Source organism: Hypomesus transpacificus, unplaced genomic scaffold (genome assembly GCF_021917145.1).
Source record: "Hypomesus transpacificus isolate Combined female unplaced genomic scaffold, fHypTra1 scaffold_281, whole genome shotgun sequence".
NCBI lineage: Eukaryota > Metazoa > Chordata > Actinopteri > Osmeriformes > Osmeridae > Hypomesus > Hypomesus transpacificus.
The window spans coordinates 78,516-95,772 of record NW_025813808.1 but is presented as its reverse complement, the minus strand read 5'-3'; the positions used below and the strand labels follow the sequence as shown (position 1 = coordinate 95,772).

The window sequence follows — 17,257 nt, the reverse complement described above, 5'->3', positions numbered from 1 at the left end:
GCCTCAAACTCTTGTCACGAACAGCGACAGGCGCTCCCGCTCTCCTGGCTTCTCGGCCCGGTCCGCGCACACTGCTCTCTTTGTGAGGGGAAACTGGCACGGTGTGGACCTGTGCGCGGCTGGAGCTAGCCCTCTCTCCCCGCACTGCTTAATGATTCATGCATTTCTTTTGCACGCTGCGGCTTTAAAGAAGTAGAGCAGGCTGACAGACAGGCAGACAGACAGGCAGGCAGGCAGGCAGGCAAGGAAACAGGCAGAGAAACAGGTCGAAAGGCAGGCAGGCAAGGAAACAGGCAGAGAAACAGGTAGAAAGACAGGCAGGCAGGCAGGCAAGGAAACAGGCAGGGAAACAGGTAGAAAGGCAGGCAGGCAGGCAGGGATGCAGGCAGGGATGCAGGCAGCTCCAGGGCCAGTGGTGGGTAATGGTACATGAAAGGCCCATGCTGTTGTGCAGAGCCCCTGCGGAGCAGCCAGGCTCATCCAGGTGGATGTTACGGCACGAATGAATTCATGAGCTAAATATACAGAGCATGGCCTCAGCGCCAAGCCTTCAGGGCCCTCTGTTTGTGTAGCCGAGGGGCCACAGAGATCTGTCGGTCGTGTTTGTTGTCCTCTCCACATTGCAGCGTCTACTCCTGATCCAATGCTCAGTGTCCACTGGGAAGCCCATGTGGACAGAGGTGATGTCATGTTCAGGTTCTCATCACCAGAAAGCTTCCTTAACTCACAAACACGGCGGGGGGGTGTCCTTTTAAGGCTTCTCCATGGTGAGGCTGCTCTCAGCTAAGCAAGGCCCGGGCGTCAGTTGATATGCAGGTGCAGTCATCTTCTCCAGCTCCGTTTTTACGCCTCTGTGTTCGACCTAGAGAGAGCAGCTTATTCCAGCACTGCTGGGAGCTGATCAGACAGCAGTCTTGATAAGCTAAGTGGCCCTCAGCAGCAACAACTAAAGCAGTAATTTCTGTCTTCTCTTCCCTCTTTCTCTCTCTCTCTCTCTCTCTCTCTCTCTCTCTCTCTCTCTCTCTCTCTCTCTCTCTCTCTCTCTCTCTCTCTCTCTCTCTCTCTCCCTTTCATGCTGTTTCTTTCTCTTTTCATTTCTATTTCGATTCGTTGCTTGCCACTGTATTTTCTGATAAACAAATACCACGCGTATCTAGATTTTCATGGAGTTCATGTCTACTGTATACATGGCAATGCTAATCTAACCCTAACCCTAGCTCCACAGTTTATTGGACGTTCTTACATTCTGTTGTTTCATAGTCCTGAACTCTATCCTCTAAGGCACCATCTTATCCCTGCTTAATATGAAAATGTGGGAACAACCACCCCCCCCCCCCTTTTTTTATCTTAAGCAGATGCTCCTCTGCTCTGGATAATTCCATGAGCCTTTAATCTTGGCCATTTTTCATAAAGATTCATTGGAAACTATTGCGTGAGGGAGGGGCTAAATTTAATCAACCAGCTTTAAACACAATTACCCAGGAGAAGGGGAGGCAGAAAGGGGGGGGGGCGGGGGTTGTGGCCGATGCCCCCTGTGCACTCCGCAGTCCCGGCGGTCCATACCTCGCTTACCGGAAACAATATTACCTGCTCCAGGTGCCAACGGTAACCAAGGGAGGAGGAAGAACCAGACAACAAGCAGGAGCAACAAAGAAAAACACTACAACGAAACCCTATCTGTCAGCAAGGGCACGATCACAACACTCCCACACACTGTTACAGAATGGCATCGGAACTACCCTCAGGGGAGGATCGTTTGTCTGCTTCTTGACAGGGTTAATAATCTGGGTACAGTGCAATGCACTGTAGGTTTGTAGGAAATGCAAGTAAAAGAAAAATTTGCTAATAGGCAAAAAAGAGCAGGTTTTGTTGCCTTGACTGAACAATACTGTTGGCCAATTCTTTTCCGACGCCTTTCTTTCTCCACCTCTGCCTCTCCTTTGCTTATGGCCCAGTGGCCATATCCCTCAATGTGCCAGACTATTTTTGCTGCATTCTTTTTCATTCGCCGCCTGCCACTTTTTATCAGCATCAACCTTGTCAGTATTTGAAGGAGATTTATCTGTCTGCCACAGCACTTTGTATTTATGGCCAATGTCATTGTTTTCAAGTGCTGTTATGGGGTCAAACTCTTGTTTGCCATCCAGGTTTTTTCTCAAAAACAGAACATGGTATGGTTAAAGGACCTTGGTACTTGTAAGAGGAAAATAAAACGTATCTATATATCTATTTGTTTTGGAGTTTTATGTTTCACATGACTGAGGCGATACAGATAATTTGTTGTTCATAATGATGCCATTCTGTACTAGTCCTTCAGCCATGATAAAATGACTCACACACACACACACACACACACACATATCCAGGGAAACACATCAGTGGCTGAGCTCTCCTCCCTCTCCTCTCAGTTCTGCACTGAACCTCTCATAAAGCATTCGATGTTGCCAAGTTAATGCAGTTGTTCTTTTCAGGTCAATAGTTAAACACATAAAAGTGCAATTACATTTGAATGGGCACTGACTGTATTTTACCCTCTCAGTGTTAATGATATGAAAATAACATTCATTTAGATTGATGTAACTGTTCTCTCAGTTGACCAATCCAGGACTATACCCAGGGGGAAGTGTGGTAACATTAGTTACCAAGTCACAGTTATATTTCTGTGTCGCTCACTGTGCTAAATCTCAACCGAACTACAGCGTGTCCCTCCCTTTCAAAACCAATGATCTGGCATTAGTAAACAATGAAGGTCCCACTAGAAAAGTCCCAAGATAGATGGTCCTGAAAACCCCTCATTCTCTTCTGCTACCATAACCTGATTCTCATCTAATATTCTAAAACGTGGCCAGTTATTGTTGTATCAGCGACCACAGTGCGAAGTGCACAGGCTTTTTCTCCGTGGCTTGCTGGTCACTGTTTGTTCGCGGTTACTCGCCCCCTCCTATTCTTCGCACTAACGTCATCCCCTTGGCAACTATGCCTAGTGGGCACAGATGGACTGCTGAGTGGCATGGAAAGATGAGTGATAGAGAGCAGCTCACCTGTTTGCGCAGTACGGACACATGAACACTGACCGACATGGCAGAGCCAGCTTCCCTAATAGGAATGGCGGTTTCCCTTTGCGAAAGACTCCTCTCTGCAAATACTTGTCCTGATTATTGAATGTCGACCGGGAGCTAGAGAACATAACAGGATACCAGTCTAAAATGTTAAATAACAGTTTATTTTAGCCCTCAGCATGCTCTACAAAGAAACTAATGGTTCTGCATCGCAACGTAACACGATTTGCGTGTAAAGGCAGTAAGGGTTGAGGTTGTGCTTTTAAAACTGCAGAATGTCTGTTTTTCTTCTTCCTTTCTGGCTCCTCATGGATTCTACTGTAGAACTGTGAAAACATTTAAAACAGATGGGTTCTCATTTCTCTTTAGCCATGTGTGTCTATATTAACATTGTTCAGGGTGTGCCCTTCTGGGATAATAGTTAATTAATAATGCTCTAGGCAAACTGAAGAAGAAGAATTTGTGATTCAGTTCACACATCCTTTTCGCAGTTTCAATGTGCGGGAATGCGTGTGTTTAATTGATATCATAAACACTTTTCTCTTGCAAAGACTCATATTATTTGTGGAAAAAAGTAAGCCGTTCATGGATTTGTGTTTTTTTTGTACACAATCCTCCCCATAGATCACACTGCATAGTGTTCAGCATGTGGATACACTGCATTGCTCTCGATTCATCTATTACGATCTGCTTGTTACACAACATAACCACATGCACGGTATTAATAAATTCCCATCAAGCCCTTCGTGTATTTTTTCCACCACTTGAACTTCATATCTTTCTCCCAGTCTTAATGAAATGCATCCCCACTCTGTAATAAACATCAGACAAAAAACAGAAGGAGCATTTACCCTTGAAGTAATTGGCTGCACGCGTTTGTTCTGCTATCCTAAATCTCGTATTATTTCCCTCCTATGGTCGTTTGGTTGAGCATCAGAGATGTGCTTTACCACACTGGCTCTGGGGACAACAGCGAGCTGACATCCTCAGCTCTGAATGGACTAATTAAGAGGCCATTCTCAACCCGCTAAACAATCAACACACACATGTACACACACACACACACACACACAAATAAGTGTATAGACACACAGATACACACACACACATTACTCAACTCATTCACTTGTTCACAATCTCCAGTACTGTGACGAGCATCAGTTAACAAAGGCTGCAGTATAGTTTGGGGTTCATGTCTTTTTCAACATGCTTGGGTTGTGTTCCGTCAGCAGTGAATTATTTATGGTTGCTGCAAATATCAACCCTACACAGATAGATGCATCTTTATGAAACATATGTCTGCTACATATGTATTGTCATATTCAGGGACACACACACACATACAGTTTTAGTCTGGCTGTAAAAGAGGGCTTGCTGAACAATGACATCTCAAGACGATCTCTGGAGGGTAGTGCTCCCAGTCCACCACTCACAACTAAACTGAGGAAGTCATGGAGACAAGCTCAAATCAAAGCTAGACAGCTATTAGTTGGTAGAGCTTCTGCACGGTTTCTCATCAAGTGTCATTGAGTATAATGAGATGCAGTTGCCATCCGCTCCGGAGCCTTTCCATATGTATGTTAGCACAGTTCACCTCCCACACGGTGTATCCATTGCCAACAGTAGGTAGACGACGAGGGGTCCTACCCTTGGATGTAGCTGTTGTATGTATAAACTAGGATGCCTCGGTTGCCATTATGGTGGATGCAACCGACTGCGTATTTGTGATGTATGTATTTACTGTAACCACTATTCAACAATTATTTCATTCCAGAGGAAACCATGTTCTTTTCAAACACTGCTTGTCTGTTTTTTTTCATACTATTACACTCACTCCTTATCCGTCTATGCTGACAGCAAACATTAAACTGAAACTCCAGTAGTCAGTGAAGATGCATGATCATTCGATACAAAAGTCAGAGGTCAGGTCATGCCTAAATAACCCCTCTCATCTCCTCCCGGCACCAGAATCACGGCAGCACCAGAGGCATAGGGCTCTGAGGTGTTCCCCCTTTTCCCCCTTATTTGTTTGTATTTTTGGACCCCTTCTCCCCTGCCCAGCCCCTCCCCTCTTTGGGCCCCCACCCTGGCAGCAGCCCCTTAGTGATTGGCACGCGTCCCATCAGCCCGCCTGGCCGAACGGCGCTCTCCTAGCATGAACGAGAATTAATTTGCGCGGTGAGCGACAAATCCCCCGAAAGCCACCACCTCCCCACCGCGGCTGGAAGAAAGGAGAAAACATAATAACAGCAGCTCCTATCATGTGTGGGGAGGGGACAATTTAATCAGGCCTTTGCTGGACTATTAGAATATAGACCCAACCCGTTGTTCTGGATCCATCTTAGTATCAGCTCTCTGTTGCTAATCCGGGCACTACTGGACAGACTCGTAAACATTGCAAATCTCCTGCGAGATGGTTTATTATTTGATAGTCTGGATTAACTCTGACAAGGATTTCTCAGAACTCCAGCATCATAACAATTAAGGTTGCCCTCTGTGTCCAATCAGGGCGCCGGCTTTGGCCTGGTGGGAGGAGCAAGGGGTGGTGTGTGAAAGGAATCATGCAAATCAGGAGCAGGTCTCCTGTCATCCTCTCCTCCCTGATGAAATATGAAATTACTAACATGTTAGGCCTGCTGTCTCACTTGTTTAAATCCAGGATAGATTTTGCCTCACAGGGAAAATGTAATTGTTTCGTTTGTTTGTGTCTGGGTGTATATTGGTGTTTCTGAGAAGAAGGGGGAGAATGTCAAACAAAGAAAGCAGATTATGATTAATAATAACAGCAATAAGACAAGGCTCAGTGTGGCCTCCCAGAGACAACATCAATCATGTCTGTCTGAGGATCAACCTGGGCTCCTGGTCATGATGATGTGCGTGTGTCTGTCCGTGTTTGTGTGTGTGTCTTTCTGTCTGTGTACTTGTGTGTGTGTGTGTGTCTGTTTGTGTGTGTACTTGTGTGTGTGTGTGTGCATCTGTGTGTACATGCTTGTGTGTGTACTGTATTGAAATGATCGCTGACCCTTCACTCTATATTCTTCTGTCATCCCTTTAGAGATCCTGAACGGAGGGGTGTATGTGGATCAGAATAAGTTCCTGTGCCATGCCGACACCATCCACTGGCAAGACATTGTCAAGAACCAGCGCCTCAGCCCTGTGGTGGTACCCACCAATAGCAGCATAGCCTGTGAGTAGCTCCACCAATGAAACACATTATCTCAGAGGAGGAAGGCTCTACTCAATCACCTAGTTGGCTGTTTATGAGATTGAGTTCGATTGAAATCCTACATTTTCTGTCATTTGAAACCCAGAGGACATAACATACACGCTGGGCTGCAAAACAGATTAGTGCAATCAACACAATCAGGATTAGAATATGTCAACATGCCACTTCCCAGAAAGCTAAATTAGATGTTAATACTGGTGATGTCATTGCCGCATAGACATCAGGGTGTCAACAGCTGAGAAAACAGTTGCCCTGTAACCTGAATATGTCAACTACAGTGGCAGCCTGGTACCTCATTTGGCACTAATACCCCCCACTCTAATCAGAAAACAAGACAAGTTGAGAGAATTATTATTATTATTATGGGATTTATGAGGGGTAAATCAGGCTGTGCGTGTTGTCTAATCTGACACAGGCTGACTGGCTGAGCAATAGAGAAGAGCAGAGGCTTCAGGATGTCTTCAGTTTCTCTTCCTCTGCCCTCATTTCTCTCAGTCCCTCACTGCCTATTTTATCATTCTTACTCCACATTACATCTATTGTGGTATACCTATGCTTCATTTAGTGTTTTCTACTTTTTGGATAAACAAAAAAAAGAAAACACTTGCAACTAGTTTTTTTTCCTTCTTCTTCTTCTTCTTCCAATAAATACTGTTCCGTCGAACGAAACACATGGTTATTACGTCCTGGGGTGACCTCAGTGTAGACTATTCTCGCTCACACAGCATCGATGAAATGTCAGCAGGATCCGTCTCCAACTGGAGCTTTGTGCTTGTTTTCTCTCAGCCGATCCGTTTGATCATGGGCCTCCAAGACTCCCTCCAACCCAACATCAAGGGGGCCACGAAACTTAGAATCCCCTCCTCTTCTTCGAGGCTTCTTCAGGTTGGGTTTGGGTTGGATCAATGTCGGGCCTGATTGGCGTGGTATCCATTGCGTTCCGCGCATTCTCACCTTCAGGCTTGCTTTCTAATAGGGCTGATAAAAGAGGATGATGTGGAGAATGGACTGTGATTGTTTGACTCAAGGTTGTCTGGAGTTAGAATGGAGACAGTTAGACCTTGGACTCTAAACGGACACCCTCTGGCTTCAACAGCTGTGAAACCAGATAAAGCCGGAGTTAAACTCAGGTACTAGTGCGTACTTGGCTGCCCCTTCTTCTCACTAGCTACGTTTAAACTCCATGTAACGGGACGTGGTGAGGCTAGGGTTACAGGATGGGGTAGGGGGGGTATGTGGGGGGGGGGGGGGGGAGGAGGTGAAGGAGGGAAAGAGGGAAGGGATGGAGGGAGGGAGGATGGGGGCAGGAGATGGAAACTCATGTCACTGTGAGTGTGTCAGCCTTAAATGTAATTGCACTTAAGTGAAGTGGAAGAGAGACAGAGTACACCACTCCAGCACCTATTCGGAGACACTCTGCAATTATCAGCCAGTCAATTAAACCCTCCAAAAACACACAGCTAATAGAGCGCAGATACTAATGCTGCCGGCCGCTGCCTCAGCACTTACAGACACAGACCGTTAAGACCGTTGGATTCCAAGAAACAAAGAACACTATGTTTCATGTGAGCTCAAAAATACTGTACAATAATTGATGGTAGAGGGATGGCAGAATGGTGGGCTAATATGTACATGTTGAATCTTTCCTTTTAATCTCATTCACAGGCCAGAAATGTCACAGATCCTGCAATGGTCGCTGCTGGGGCCCAAAGGAGAACCAGTGTCAGATCTGTGAGTAGCACGTTTCTTACAGAGGAGATTTGAACCTCTTGATCTAAAGTGAATGCTTCAATGAGGCGTACGATGAGTAGAGGGAGGTGGAGAAAGAGGAAGGAGGAGGAGGAGGGGGAGGAGGGGGAGGCGGGGTCGCGCTATGAGGCATCCTCGTGAATCGGCCTCTCATCACCCTCCGTAGGGGGGGGATGGCTCTTGAACGCTGGACGCTTAATGACCGCCGTCCAAACCGTGTGGGTGACTGTGTGCTTCGGGCGTTGCTTAGGTTACAGAGTCAGACACTCTGCTGCCATGTCCTCGTGCGGCAGCCATGGGAGCAATGTGCCAATGGAGACCCAGAAGACATGGCACACCATCTACCCTGCTGTTTTTCCTCCATCACGCATTATCTGGCCGATGTATCACATTTGGCCACAGAGCCCTTTGTTGGCGGCAGAGGTGTTTTCTTGTTAGCCGTGTGAACCGGCGAGCTCCTCTGACACGCTCTCCGACACCTTCCCGTGGACTCGGGTCTAATGGGATCGCAGGGCTAGGTAAGTGGAAGACTGTGGGGACAAAAGTCGAAGACACCCACGAGTCCAGCGACTGACGCGTCAGCACGCGCCAGCCGAGCGATCCCACGCGGGAAACGTGCCGCGTGCTCTGATTATTTGCCGTCGCTGAGGGAGGTGGAATGAGTGGACCCGGGGAGACGCCCGCCAGAATGCCGTGGCTCCCACGGTGAAACTGCACCGTCTCAAGATGGGGACGGTGGGGGGGGGGGGACGGTGGGGGGCACCGTTGTGGAGTCTATCTGTGAAGGGATCTGTTCTCTGTGTGGCATATATCACCAGCCAGCTCTTAGACAGTGTCCTTAGACGCCTGTCTGTCGGAGTGCGCGTCAGTCTGTCTGTCCGTGTGTCTGTCCGTCTGTCTGTCTATCTGTCTCTCTGTCTGTCGCCTCTCCACCCAGCAGATGTCTTGTCAACCTGCACGTCCCTCACAGCCATCCCTCCCATATGGGATCTTCTATCCCTCCTGCAGTACATTCCACAGCGTTCCTTTCTCTCTTTTTCATCCACTCCAACCCCCTCTTCCAACCAACCAGCCACCAAACCCCCTCCTCTGGTTGAGGCTGTCACTGTCTTCCTCCCCAGTGTCCTGGATGTTTGCCCTGCCTCAGGATCTCATTAAGATAATCAGGAATGAACTCCTTCTGCAGGACTGGTAACTGTAACAGCCTGTCAGCCTGGCGGATAAGCCCTGTGTGTTCGCTGGGACCGTTTGCGTGTGAATCCCTGTAGAATCCCTGCTCTGCTGTTCCTTGCTCTTCCATCTCTGTCTCCATCCACACGACATCATCATCTGTCTCTCTGTCTCTCTGTCTCTCTGTCCCCTGGTCTCTCTCTCTCTCTCTCTCTCTCTCTCTCTCTCTCTCTCTCTCTCTCTCTCTCTCTCTCTCTCTATCACTCTCTCGCTCAATCTCTCTCTCTCTCTTTGGTCACTAAGATTGCAAAAAGTATGTCTTCCTTCCCTGTGTAATTAAATGACAGAAACGCACATGCAGACTTACACATACACACACACACCCACCTCTGACCCAGCCTGAGGCTCCCGAAAGACAGAGATTTGAGACAGCTCCACCTCCACCCCCAGACAGGGCGGGACTGAGTGGATGTAAGATCCTGCCTGGTGACTGATGACCCTGTCAGCAGCCTGTTCAAATGGAAGATATTCAGCATAGTTTATGAGATTGATTCCTTTTCATTTGTAGTGCCTCCCTGGTCTTTTTTAAGTGGATGTTTAAAGGCAAAATAGATCAACACTCCACTACGCCTCTCCCTGAGGTCATTTGTTTGACAAAACGTCTTTTTGGAAAGCGGGCCATTTCATTTCACCCCGGCGCTGTAATGGAATGCAGTGATGGTGCGTTAGTAGGGTGAGGCACGGAGCGACAGGGTTCCCTGTCACTGACACTGCAGCTTGGCTGGTATCCATCACGGTGTGACAGCTCCTCAACTCTGCCCGAAGGGAAGAGAAACAAACACACACACACAAACAGACACATTCAAAGCCAAACATACATGCACGCATCACACATACTCCAAACAACACTCTTAAACCACACACACACAGCACACTCACAACACACAGGCACTGGAAACCACCGTGCACACACACACTCGCTAAAAGTTGAAGACTTCAGGAGGCTTCAGGAGTTACCATCTAGTTTCCTTAGAAGAAGAGTTTTGGGGGGGGTCTGGAAGACAGAACAGGAAGTACTCTGCTGTCACTGTCAGCCGGAGACTTCCCAGACATACGGTAGCCCATCTGCCTGGACACCCTCAGACAGGACGCTGGATGGAGACGAGCCGGGAACAGTGACGGGCAGCGACAGAGCAGGCACATTCAGGAGATAGAAATCTCCGTCAGATTGTCACTTAGAGACAGGGGACACACAGAGAGAGACACAGGCAGGCCGGCAGGCAGGCCGGCAGGCAGGCAGGCAGGCAGGCAGGCAGGCAGGCAGGCAGGAAGGCAGGCAGGCAGGCAGGTAGGCAGCAACATGCCAGGTAGATAGGTAGGCTGGAATTGGCCTGAACCTGGGTTGTGCAGGATGTACGTTAACTCCACCTTAAAATGATTGTGTAACAGGGAAAGAGCATGCTACTGGAATGTTTCTATGTGAGGTTTAGGCGACTTTTATATTTTGATGTCATATCAACCACGTTTTGAACCAACAATGTTTTGGAACTGAACTTTCCTTTCTTCGTTTCCTCTTGCAGTGACTAAGACAGTGTGTGCAGAGCAGTGTGATGGACGTTGTTTCGGACCCTACGTTAGCGACTGCTGCCACCGTGAGTGTGCAGGTGGATGCTTCGGACCCAAGGATACAGACTGCTTTGTATGTACAGACACACACACACACCCACACACACACACACACACACACAGACAACTTTCCTTCACCTGTTGCCATGGTGAACGTTAAAGAACTCAAGACACAGTTTTTGATTGTAGAGCCCACCCTATATTTTTTTATCCTGTCTTGAAGGTCTGCTGGGCTAAATCACAGCTTCTATCTTATCTCAATTGTCTCCTGTGAATGTGAGATGGCTTTAAGCTCCAGCTGCAAAATGCACACTGTCTCTGCAGCATTATATGGCTTTCTACAGGAGGGATGCCATTAAAATCTCATTTTCTCACACATTGCAGTTTTAAATATAAACCTGGCGCCCATGGAACCCCGGTCCTAACTCTTTGTTATTCTCTTTCACTTCATTTGGTGTGCCTCAAACTTGTTTCCTCGCTATCAGCATTGGGGTTATGAATCATTGAGCTTCCAAACTGGGTAATTAAAAGTAATGAGCTCAATCTTTTTTTTTTTTTTTTGTGTGACACCTTTCTCGAGTAACTTTAATTGTGATTTGCGCTTTTGTCATCGAGACACAGATCCACTGAGTTGACATTCATACCTGTTTCTCATGGTGGAAAACAGAAAAAGCTCCACAAGTCAGAGGTTAACCAGGCCTCAACTTCAAAGAGCACACCAGGAGCAAAATCACCATGATATCAAACTATAAAGAGAAAGAAAAAAGAGAAAGAAAAACATCTCCAGAAAAGTTCAAGATTTCAATGATACCAGTAGATCTTTAAATATTTTACCTTGCATCAATATTAGAATGAAGTCAGTTTTCAGGAGATCAACATCAAACCTCCAGAGCAGTGTTCTGAATATTACAGTACAGAACTTCAACTAGACCAATTCTGCCACAGCAAATATAATCCCTGTATTCCTAATGGACAGCCATGGCCTTTTTATTCACACATCCTACTCAGTAAGCCAACACATTCAGCAGCAAGGAAGAGTGCTTTTTAAGACATGCGTTACATTCATTTTGACTGTGACTTTGACAGCTGTTCAAAACATGTCCCCCATTATGTTTGGTGAAAGCTTATCGGCTACTAATTAACCATTATTCCTTGGTGTTTGTGTTTGTTGTACTTGCCAATTACTTGATTATGTGCAGGTGGACTGTTTGGCCGGAGGCAGGACTGGAGGCTTAATGACTGTTATCTTGCTGTTTACACCACCGGGTTACCATGGCCACCCCCTGACATAGCTCATTGTCTGTGAAGTCCAAGAATAAGGTACTCGTGTTTGAATGACAACCACCAACCATGGAGTGTGTGTACTTGCAGGCCTGCACCAACTTCAATGACAGTGGCGCGTGTGTGACCCAGTGTCCTCAGCCCTTTGTCTACAACCCCACCACCTTCCAGCTGGAGCACAACCTCCGCGCCAAGTACACCTACGGAGCCTTCTGTGTCAAGAAGTGCCCGCGTAAGACTTTATAGCCAACGCTCACACACGCACCTACACGCAAACCTTTCCATTTGAAAACACCTCTAAAAAGTTTACCTGCCTCACTTGAAGCCAACCGCTAGGGAACATTCAGACCTACTATGTCTGTCCCCGCACACAGCACACCGTCAATTCTCTGGAGAATTTTCCCTTCGGTTTCCATTCTTCCTTTTCTATCTACCCTGAACACGAGAACTTCCCTGATCACATCCTTTGCAGCGGCACCTCACATCGCCCTTCATCCTCTCTCTTGAAAGTTGCCATTGATTCAAACCGCCCGACGCCCCTCTCTCCCTTGATTTAAATAGCCAGGATGAGTGGGTGTTTTGTACTGATTTCAAGGCGCTGTAGGGATTTATTTTGCTCAAATGCCAGCTCCTCTACAAAGGGCCTGAGATCCAGGGCAAGAGGGAGTACAGGGTGGAAGAAGGAAGAAAGAAGATAATTAGCAGTGTTTTTTTGTATTTTTATGAATGGGGTGGATAGAGGAGCTTTTTCTGGGTCTTTGAAGTGGGGCGTGCGCTCAGTGCTTTGGGAGAATTTGAGAGGGGGAGGGAAGGAGGGAGCGAGAGAGAGCTGGAGAGATAGAGAGAAAGAGAGATGGAAAGACGGAGAGATGGACAGAGCTCTAGAGAGAGAATGGAGAAGCAGAGAGAAAAAAAACGGAGGGAGGCAGTAAACTGCCACTGCCTTGTTTTTTTGTCCGTACTGAAGTGACTCACAAGTACTGATGAAGACATAAAGTAAAATGTCCTTCATCCCCAAGTACCCAAACCTAACATTCTTGCACCCATAACCGTCTTAAAGAAAGGAGCAGTTATTTATAAACTTGTTTATGCCAAGACAAGGGTAGAAAGCCAGAGTATAAAGGTCCAGCCAGGGACTGTAATTCACAGTGCAGAAACTGTCCATCACCTACACTGAGGCTTTCAGAAACAAGGCTTGCTTTTCTCGAATTTTTTTATTTTTGTTTTTTTATTTTTGTATCAAACTCTGGATTCTCTACAGGAAGGCTCAATGTGGTTATTGTGTCATTGAAAGAACAGTTCAGCTATAAGAGCAACATGCAGGCACACAAAGCAAACATTAGATGCCATAAAATCCATTAGCCTCTATAAGGCTCGTGTGTCTGTGTCTTAATAACATGAATCTCATGATGCACTTCTGATAATGACCTTTGTAGACAACTTTGTGGTGGACCACAGCTCCTGTGTGCGAGCCTGCCCTAGCAACAAGATGGAGGTCGAGGAGAATCGCGTCAAGATGTGCATTCCCTGCACTGACATCTGCCCTAAAGGTAACACAAACACGCACATTCCAAACGTAAGAATGTTTGTGCTTGGATGTTGGTGGTGCATGTGTGTGTGCTAGTTTGTGTGTGTGTGGGCATCCATTATTTTATTTTTTGGACTTCACAGCACCCCTCCAAACTGTGTCTAATTGGGGTTGTGTGTTCCAGCTTGTGACGGAATAGGTACAGCTAGTCTCCAAGCGGCTCAAACTGTGGACTCGAGCAACATTGACAAGTTTGTCAACTGCACCAAGATCAACGGCAACCTGGTCTTCCTCATCACTGGCATCAAAGGGTAAGCTGCAACACCTGCTAGCTCGCACATGCTAGCACAGAATCACATTTAGCTTTGATAATTCATGTGAGGGAGTGCAGTCACTTTCTCCTGCCGTGAGAACGGTTGATGGGAGGAGGGAGCGGGGAGTTCTTACTACGCCACCACTCAGACTGTGTTTGGATGAGTGCGGATGAGGCCATGGCAGAGTCTCTGCATTGCCCCCAAGTCACATAGTATCATGAAGGCCCTCCGGCTAGGCCCTCCAGACAGCAACCCTGATCATACTGCAACCAGAGTGGATTCAAGAATTCTCATTCGTGACACGTTTTTCTCTCTCTCTCTCTCTCTCTCTCTCTCTCTCTCTCTCTCTCTCTCTCTCTCTCTCTCTCTCTCTCTCTCTCTCTCTCTCTCTCTTTCCCTCTTTCTCTCTCTCCCTCTCTCCCTCTCTCAGAGACGTTTATCACAACATCGAGGCTCTGGATCCAGAGAAGCTCAACGTTTTCCGAACTGTTCGGGAGATTACAGGTGAGAGACCTTTGTCGTCAGTGAGAACAAATCACTGTCTCTGTGTTCTGTCTTTGTGCTTTCATCCGCCTGTGAGAATCCCACACTTATTTTCCCAAATCCTCTAAAGCTGCGGTGTCGCGTTCAAGGGAAAGGGATGAAGAGGAGTCCCCCTCAGCTCACTCACACGCCTTCAATTAATTCCTATTATTCTCTTTTTTCCCCTCATCAAATTTGCATTATGTCCCTTTGTTTACATGTTCACTTCTGCCGAAATGCGTGTGTCCGTGTACAGTCCGTGTGTATGTGTTTTGACCGAGCCCACCAGGGAGCACACACCAAAGACAGACAGGGGAGGGGGGGTGGAATATGAGATGCATATTTGTCCGTGGCTTCCATCACTCGTCTGTCCCTCTGGGAGTTTGAGTACCCTGAGTTCCACAGTCTCAGCTCTGCCATGTTACATCAATTCTGTGGAGGGGGGTCGACAAGACGCATGGAGAGAGAGTCCCCCCCCCCCCCCCCCCCCACCCCCCTAGAATGTAATGTTACCCTCCCCCCTTCCTCTGGTCTGGTGATAGGGGCCACCCAGCCAGCAGTTACAGACAGACAGAAAACCCCTGCCAGGGAGTTTCAGTATTCAGACATCCGTGTCGGCCCTTGTGTCATCCCTCACCACCCCTCAGAGCTGTCAGAGGCCCAGAGGCCCCCAGCTTCAACCCCTGGCCCCAACCCCCCCTTCCTGGTACGCCCCCTACCAGACACAGGGGTCGGGTCTGTCAGGACTGTAGCTTTGGGGCGGACAGTGTAGGAGGCAGAGGTAGTCCCTATGCACATACTCCGCCTCCAATTCCCCACCAACCCTCTGCCAACTGCTCTTAGAAAACATATCATGGGGCCAGGCCAGGTTTCACTGTGGGCGATCCACTGAGGCAATTTAGCATAAGTGAGGTTCCCAGAGCATGGCTTTGACTATAATCAACAGCGCTTTAAAAACTCTTAACCCTTGGTCAGGAGCCTGTGGCCCCCTTCTTTGCGAGGCACTACTCTGTAATTTGCCTTTCGAATGGATCCGCTGCTAATGTGGCTCTCAGTGAACCCCAACCAATCCCCTCTCCAGGCTTTCACAATGCTTTTACTGCCAGGGAGAGAAAAAGTGGGTGAGAATAAGAGTGTATATGCCAAAGATATGGCTGACATTTGTCTCTATAGGTGTGCATGCGTGTTACACACAAACACACATATATATTTACAGTATATACAGTATGTCTATACGGTGTGTCTACATATGACACACTGTATATGTGTGTTGACTAGCCTTTAACCTTGTATATCCTAGCATAGCCTTGCCCGATCTAGTCCAGCCTATCACAGCCAGGTGCTCAGCAGGCCCTCGTTAGCGCCATTAGCATGATGGGAGTCCCAGAGGACAAACAAACAGCTGCCTCTGGAGGTGCCCATCATGGAGGTGCTCCGGAAAGCCTCCCATCGCTGCAGTTTTGTCATTTAGGCAATTAGTGTCAGCTGATACAGCTGTAACAATGCTACGGCCCGGTAGCTAGCTAGCTCACCTAAACGTGGAGAAAGGGAGCAGGAGGGAATTGTGTTGATGGCTACGCAAGCCACAAGACTGGATTAAAACACGTGCCGGGATGGAATCTAGTACAACTGTGGCAGCATGACAGTATAGCAGAGGCGACATGTCTTTATGTATTCCGAATGAGCTGTGTAGCAGAGAGTCAACAGACAAAGCTTGGTACCATCCACACCTTTCCCCTACCCCCGAAAAGGGGGAAGGGTCCTTCCCCCTTTTGTCCTTATCTCCCAGAAGATGCTTCAAAGGCCCTGACCCAGCATGGGGTCAGGAACAGAGACCACATGGTCACACAGTATCAGACAATGGAGTATAAGGGAGAACTTTCTTTCGTGGAGTTACAAACATATTTCTCAAGGACTACATGGCTCATGGACACTAATTCAATGACAGTAGTCGATGTGTTATAATGTGTGTTTTCTCATTTACCTAGAACGTGTTTAATTGATGTTTGATTATAACTCCCCTTCAGATATAGTTAAATCAGTCAATCTTGATATCAAAATAATTGTATCATAATAACAAAACCAGTTATGAACGTTGTATTGCTCTATTCTGAAGTTTAAGCATTTCATGGACATTTGAGATAATGGAATTTAAACTATCAGCCACTTCACACCTCTGGGCAGATCTCAAGACGACGCCCAGGTGGAAGTAACTGACCAATGAGAGAGGTCACCTTCACACGGATGACCCCCTGTTCTTTGGAGTATAAAATCGCCGAACTTACAATCACCCCCGCTTGTTCGTAGGATTAACTTGGGGTGAACGCGTCACTCCCTAACCTTTACCTCATAACCTGCACATTCACTTTGCGCCCGGAACTTTGACGAGAGATTCCGTTTCCTATTCGTTGGATATAACGAACCATTGACTCCGTTCTTCAAACCGACAAAAGTAACTGCGATTTGCAATATTTCTTACTTGTGACATATTGGCATGTTGTGATTGAATTGTCGATGTTTGATTGTATTTTACAAATGATTTAACTTGACCATCGTTAGATCAGTTGCTATTGATCGTCCATTGTTACTATAGAAGCCTCTTCCTCTGTACCTCTTCCTCACTCTCTCTCTCCCCTCCCCCTCCACACGCGCTCTACGCAGCCATTGTGCCAGTGCGCTCTCATTAGAATTTAGGCCTACTGTACTGCTTTAGCCCAACTAACCCATAACTTATCTGGTATGTGTTCACTATAATTACATTCTCTTAAATAAATCATTGTGT

At 47.1% G+C, this 17,257-nt stretch overlaps 1 protein-coding gene across 1 annotated transcript in view; it reads left to right on the top strand.

The window, feature by feature from the left end:
* The window catches only part of LOC124463456 (receptor tyrosine-protein kinase erbB-4-like), an 80,729-nt gene that overhangs the window by 32,412 nt on the left and 31,060 nt on the right, over window positions 1–17,257 (top strand). Inside the window, exons 4-10 of the mRNA XM_047015174.1 lie at window positions 6,115–6,246; window positions 7,951–8,016; window positions 10,785–10,903; window positions 12,202–12,343; window positions 13,548–13,661; window positions 13,824–13,950; window positions 14,384–14,457. Of these exons, the coding sequence (XP_046871130.1) occupies window positions 6,115–6,246; window positions 7,951–8,016; window positions 10,785–10,903; window positions 12,202–12,343; window positions 13,548–13,661; window positions 13,824–13,950; window positions 14,384–14,457 (774 nt within the window). The remainder of the gene's footprint in view (window positions 1–6,114; window positions 6,247–7,950; window positions 8,017–10,784; window positions 10,904–12,201; window positions 12,344–13,547; window positions 13,662–13,823; window positions 13,951–14,383; window positions 14,458–17,257) is intronic.